Source organism: Eurypyga helias, unplaced genomic scaffold, assembly GCF_000690775.1.
Source record: "Eurypyga helias isolate BGI_N326 unplaced genomic scaffold, ASM69077v1 scaffold12450, whole genome shotgun sequence".
In the NCBI taxonomy this organism is placed as follows: Eukaryota; Metazoa; Chordata; class Aves; order Eurypygiformes; family Eurypygidae; genus Eurypyga; species Eurypyga helias.
In genome coordinates this window covers 3,266-9,258 of record NW_010226292.1, presented here as the reverse complement: position 1 = coordinate 9,258, position 5,993 = coordinate 3,266, and the positions used below count along the sequence as shown (strand labels likewise).

The 5,993-nt window shown below is 54.8% G+C and overlaps 1 protein-coding gene across 1 annotated transcript in view; it reads left to right on the top strand.

Moving 5' to 3' along the window:
• Positions 1 to 358: 358 nt before the first annotated feature.
• The window catches only part of LOC104510299 (von Willebrand factor A domain-containing protein 5A-like), a gene marked incomplete at both ends in the record, with an annotated part of 6,673 nt that continues 1,038 nt past the window's right edge, over positions 359 to 5,993 (top strand). Inside the window, 13 exons of the mRNA XM_010152498.1 lie at positions 359 to 542; positions 626 to 848; positions 1,210 to 1,352; positions 1,507 to 1,621; positions 2,038 to 2,165; positions 2,438 to 2,526; positions 2,967 to 3,111; positions 3,414 to 3,493; positions 4,004 to 4,112; positions 4,429 to 4,593; positions 4,736 to 4,839; positions 5,197 to 5,378; positions 5,556 to 5,762. Of these exons, the coding sequence (XP_010150800.1) occupies positions 359 to 542; positions 626 to 848; positions 1,210 to 1,352; positions 1,507 to 1,621; positions 2,038 to 2,165; positions 2,438 to 2,526; positions 2,967 to 3,111; positions 3,414 to 3,493; positions 4,004 to 4,112; positions 4,429 to 4,593; positions 4,736 to 4,839; positions 5,197 to 5,378; positions 5,556 to 5,762 (1,874 nt within the window). The remainder of the gene's footprint in view (positions 543 to 625; positions 849 to 1,209; positions 1,353 to 1,506; positions 1,622 to 2,037; positions 2,166 to 2,437; positions 2,527 to 2,966; positions 3,112 to 3,413; positions 3,494 to 4,003; positions 4,113 to 4,428; positions 4,594 to 4,735; positions 4,840 to 5,196; positions 5,379 to 5,555; positions 5,763 to 5,993) is intronic.

The window sequence follows — 5,993 nt, the reverse complement described above, 5'->3', positions numbered from 1 at the left end:
GGACCAAAAAAAAAGAAGGAGGATAGGCAGCCATAGGGGGAAATAGATGGACAGATCTTCCCAGCGTGAAACAGGGATGGGTATGGTCAAGAGCTTTACAGGATGTGGGTGGGGAAGGAAAGCTGGGGGATGGGGGACAGATAGTGTTCTATGGCAGGCTCACACTAGACCCTCAATAACAGTGATCACATAGTCTTGGTTTCCAGGGTGGGAACAGCACACACTGAAGCAGCCCCAACCACTTCCTTGTGTCATTCATGTGTGGTGATGGACACATTGCATCTCTCTCAACAGCAACAGGATCCTTTTTGCTGGGGAAGTGGCTCCGTATACCCCTTTACAAATTGCCTCTGTGTAGTGTTGTAGTGGATGTTGCTATCCAAGACTACGTGGCTGATGTGGCCTCTGAACTCATCTACCAGAACAAGAGTCCAATCTCCACAGAAGTCCTCTTTGCCTTCCCCCTGGGCCCCGACATGGCCATCTACTCCTTCCAGGCCCAAAGTGAGGATGCCAAGGTCCTGGCCATGCTGCGTGATGAGGTACTAGCATCCAGGGACAAATGGGCAGGCATGGGATGAGCCTGCCTGGTGATCAGCTTTCTGTCCCTCTCCTTCCCACCCAGGCCCAGCAGCTGCACGAGGCTACAGGGGGCTGGGAGAATCTGGAATACCTTCAGGATCAGTCTCAGTATCCAGGCGAGGTGTTTGCCTGCTTCCTGGGCACCCTGGCCCCTGGCAGGGAGGTGGTCGTGACCTTGCGATATGTCCAAGAACTGCCACGGGAGCCTGATGGAGCAGCACATTTTGTGCTGCCACCCACACTGCATCCCTACACAGACCTCTATGGTGAGCAACCCCACAAAGAACCTGCCCTCCCAGTCACATCTCACAGAAGGGCCACAGACTCCCCGTGTACTTTATGAACAAACCAATGTGACTTCCTTTTGCACCCACATGGGGACCCACGTTTTTCTCCCATGCAGCTCCTGGACAGATCCACATATTCTTCCTTGTGCCACATGAGGGGATCCACACCTCCCACACACATTTTACATAAACAGACTCATGGACCCCTTCATACACCTGATTGGCAACCCCCAATTCTCTCCATAAGTCCTAAGTATGGATGCCAAATCCTGCCTCTTTCCATCCCTCACCCCTGCAGAGAGAGCCTTTGCCCTCCCCAGTGCCATGTTTCTCCTTGCAGCCTGTAATTGTCGCATCAGCAAGCTGCCCTACAGCCTGCTGCTCACTGCTAGCCTGCAGTCACCTCGTGGAGTGGCCAGTGTTCAGGCCAACTTCGCCCTCACCCCTGTGGTCTACACTGCCCAGGACCACAGCACTGCACAGGTATGACATCCTGAGTGCCAGGATCCCATGAGGAGCTGGGAAGGGGTGTCATCACTAAGAAAAAGGGGATGCACTGGGGTCAGTGCCTGTGCTCCAGGCCAAATGCTGGGTCTGATCCCTTCCTCCTGTGTATGACCAGGCACCCTTTCTCCAGGTCTCACTGGCTGGCAGCCCCCCAGGTCAGCATGATTTGGAGCTGCTGGTATATTTTCAAGACCCTACTGGAATCAGTGCCGTAGTGGAGAAGGGAGACCCTGGGTCCCCTCCAGGTGAGTGCAGCTGAGGAGGGAACATGGAAGCAACTTTGGGTTGCAGGTGGCATTGAAGCACAGGGAGACACTGGGGATTCTGGGGGAAGAGATATCACTGGGCACAGGGATGGGAATGGGAGGCATTCAGATGGGATAGTTTGGATCCTGGGGTTCCAGGATGAGGTGCTGGGGACACTGGTGATGTATATCAGGATGCCTATGGAGAGTTCTATGTTAGGGCTCACTGGGCAGCTGTATTGAAGGCAGTGGGTTGGAATACATGGGATAGTGGGTTGTGCAATTGGTGGACAGTAAAGTAGGGCATTGAGGTGCCAGTGTCGTGCATCATGAGTGTTCTAGCACAAGAAGAATTAGAACCAGGAGGAGGAAAAGGGTCCTTATCTGACCTTCATCTGGCCTTACACCTCCTTCAGGATCCCTGCTTGGTGACCCCATGGTGTTGGTGATGCTGGCACCCAGCATTCCTGAGGCAGTGCCTGGGCAACGCCAGTCTGGAGAGTTCATCTTCCTCCTGGAGACCACTTTTCTTGAGCATGCACAGGTACCCCTGCAGAGCAAGGCCCATGATGGGGCGGAGCAGCAGACTGATGGGGAGCAGGCTAGGGCAGTCATTTACAGAGGGACACAGATGTGTGGGGGGACTGGCGGGGCCTGAAATGGTCCTGAAATTTCTCGGTTGCTTGGGCAAGTTTGGGGCACTGGCTCAGGTCACCCAGGGGAGCCCAGAGGCTTTAGCAGGACCAGACTACAGGGAAAGGCATCTGCATCCCATACCAGTGCCTCCCAAGTCCTGCCTGCTGTGTCTTTCCACAGGACTCCCTGCTCTTCCTTCTCAAAAGCCTGCCCCTGGGCTGCTACTTCAACATCTACTGCTATGGAGAAACCTCTGTGGGCATCTACCCGTGAGCAAATATGGGGCAGGCTGCATGCTATGGGGCTGGATTAGGTACTGATGGATAGGACTGGATACTGTTGGGCATGGCTGGGTGCAGTGGGGGTGGAGTGGGTGCTATGAGACAGGGTTAAATGCTGGAGGGCAAGTGTGCAATGCTCTGAAATCCACTGGTGGGTATAGGGCAAGGTTGGGTGCTGGAGAGCACAACTGGGTACTGTAGGGCAGGGCTGGATTCTGTGGATGAGATCTTTGGGGCATTATGGGGGTTTTGTTGAGCAGAGTTTGGTAGGAACTATGAAGACAGACTGCTTCAAGAACTGCTGTGGGGCAGGGACTTGCAGAGGACCCTAGGACATAGCTGTGGGAAGTGCTATGGGGCAGGATCTCAGAGAGCACTAGGGACAGCATAGAGCAAAATGCTCTCCAAACATGCTGTGCCCCTTGCAGGCAAAGTGTTGAATATACTCAGGACAACCTGACTGAGGCCATGCAGCGCATCCCCTCCACCAGCTCCAGACAGGGTGACATGAACCTGCTGGAAACCCTCCGCTCAATCTACAACACTCCTCGCCCCCACGGACATACGCGCCAGGTCTGGGTATAGGGACATGGATGTGTGCAGGGACAGGTGTCCCGGGGGAGAGAGAGGACACAGGAGTCTGGGTGGAAGGACCCACCCAAAGCACATGGTCACAAGGGAACAAGAAGGATACTGTGGGGTGTGGGGGAATGAAGAAGCGGGTTTGTATCTGTCCCTGAGTCCATATTTCTCCCTGGAATAGTCTCTCTACAGGGGGTCCCTCTCCTGGGCCCCTCTCTCCATTTCAGGGTCCTGATCTCCCCATTTTTGAGTCCCTGTGCAGAGCCCCACCACTCATGTTCCTTGTCTCACAGCTCTTCATCTTCATGGCTGGGCTACCCTCTGACAAGGAGGCCATTGCAGCTGAGGTCTGTCGGCACCGCAACAGCCACCGGTAACGGGGACTTTCTGCCCCAAGTCCTCCAGTCACCCGTTGATTGTCCAGTCATTTCCATCCCTGATGAGAGCCCTAGTTCACCAATTCCTGTCCCAATCCTTGGGCCCCTCCAGTGTCCTAGCTGGGAAACTGCACAGCTTTCCAGTGCCAAACCCCCATGTAGGAGTCTTTGCTTACTACTCCTGCAACGAAAGCACCCTTCACAGAGTCAGCAGGGAGGCTGAGGCCCAGGGGTAGTATACCCTCATGTGTCCCAGGGCTCTGCCCCAGCCACACTAGACCGATCCCAGCCCTACCCCAAGTCCCAGCTCTCCTCTGCCAGCTCCCTGTCTCACGTCTGCTCCAATCCCTGTTCCTTACTCCCTGTTCCTTCTCCTGACCCCTTGTTCTGCACCCCACCTTTGTTCCTCCGACTTCAACTCCAGTCTATTTCTCCACCTCTACCCCAGAATCCTTTTACCCACCTCTGACTTTAATTTCTGACACCTTTCCCTGCTTCCCCCATAGGTGTTTCTCCTTCTACTTCTCTGAGGACAGTGCTGCCCTGGCTACGGCCCTGGCCAGGGAGACAGGGGGTGAAGCTGCCTACGTCTCCTCTGACAACAGTATGACAGTTGTGGTAGGAACCCAGGAGCCCTGGCATGTCCCCCCTCTATTCCACAGACACACTGACTTGCAAGCACCCCAGCAGCTGGATGGCTCACACACAGTAGTTTAGACCCAGCTGCCCCAGGAACCCAAGCACTCAGACTTGCCCTGGCACTACCCCACTGCCCCACTGCACTGAGAACCCACAGACCTGACTGCACCCAGGGACTCCAGCTGGCACAGGCTACCCCACACATTCCACTGTCCCCGGGAACCTCAGCACCAGGGACCATGGGCTGAACCCTGGCAGAGCTGCGAACTGTTTTCCTGTCCTCTGTCCACAGGTGCTGAAATGCCTGAAACAGGCCCTCAAGCCAGCAGCTGAGGGAGTCTCTCTGAGCTGGACCCTGCCCCGTGGTCTTGGGGTTGAGGTGCTGGGGGGCACCCCTCAGGCCATCTTTCAGGGTCAACACAGCCTTCTCTATGCCCGGATCCATGGACAGGCCCAGGTGAGAGCTGGGACTACAGTAACCCCCAGTTACCTCCCGGTAGACTCCCAGTAATCACCAGTAATCTTTCAGTAACTTCCCAATATCCCTGAGTAACCATGTCACATCCCCAGTAACTTCCAGTATCTTCACGTGTTCCCAGGATATGATGGTGGCCAAGGGAGTCTTGTCGTTGCAGTACTGCCTGGATGGCCAGGATGTTACTCACACCATTGAATTTCCACTGTGTCCACAGGGAGATGGCCGGTGAGAGCCTGCCCTAGGGGAAGATGCATGCATCCCCTCCTTCTAACATGTACTCCAGCTGAGAGAGGGCCCAGATAGCTTATGCATTCCCATCTTCCACACACAATCTAAAACTGGCAGAGAACCCAGATGTCCAAGCATGCCCTTCTTCCCTGCTTTGACCCCACAGGGGTAGGACCCAGGAATCTGGGCATCACTTCCCTCCAGACAGATGAGGACACAGGCATCCAGGTTTCCCCTCTGTCCATACTCACCCCTGGAGGGAGAGAACCTAGGTGTCCAGGCTCTTTTTGTGTCCACCTTTCCCCAGCATGGACATGAGCCAGATGGTCTGGCCTCACCCTACTATGTCCCCAGGCTGGCTGGGCATCGTCTGGCCGCGAGTTGCTTGCTGAAGAGGTTGTTGCCAGAGGCTGTGAGTGGGACAGGGGATGAACCAAGGCATCACGCAGTTGAGATCAGCCTCACTTCAGGTATCATCTGCCCATTTACCAGCTATGTGGGGGTTCGCACATCACAGAGAGTCGGCTGGTACCGAGGTAAGGAAAGACTTGCTGGAAAGAGCTGGTGGGGCAGCTCCATAGGATGTTCTCATTCCACTGGAGCTGGAACCCCAGCCACAGGACACCCCCACTCTTATGGGGTAGGCCCCATCACCACCAGATGCTTCTTTCACATGTGCTTGATTCAGCCACTTTCCCTGTTTGTCCGCAAAGGGCCCCTGGGACTGTTGCCACCTCACAAGTCACTCGTCCCCTGCCAGATTGTTGAGCTTCGTGGCTCCAGTAAAGTCTCTTCCTGCTATCCTACAAGCATCTGGGTCCCACCTGGCTGGCTGACAGCAGTGTGTGCATCATGGCTTGCCCTCTGCCGACTCACTAATGGCATTTCCGCCCTGCCTCAGCAGGGGGGTTGCTCAAAAGGTATGGGGTAATCTAACTTCTTATAGCAGGGTCAGGCTGCATTATCTTCCCATGGAGTGGAAACCAATGATTTTTGACTTTAACCTTTTCATTAGTTACCCTTAAACTGACAAGTCCTTCAGTGAATATGAGTCCCAGCTCAGGGACACCCAGGGAGGGGACAGGGACAGTGCTGTCAAAATATATACAAATACACATTTGGATAATATTTGTCGAGGGATATCTAGAGAC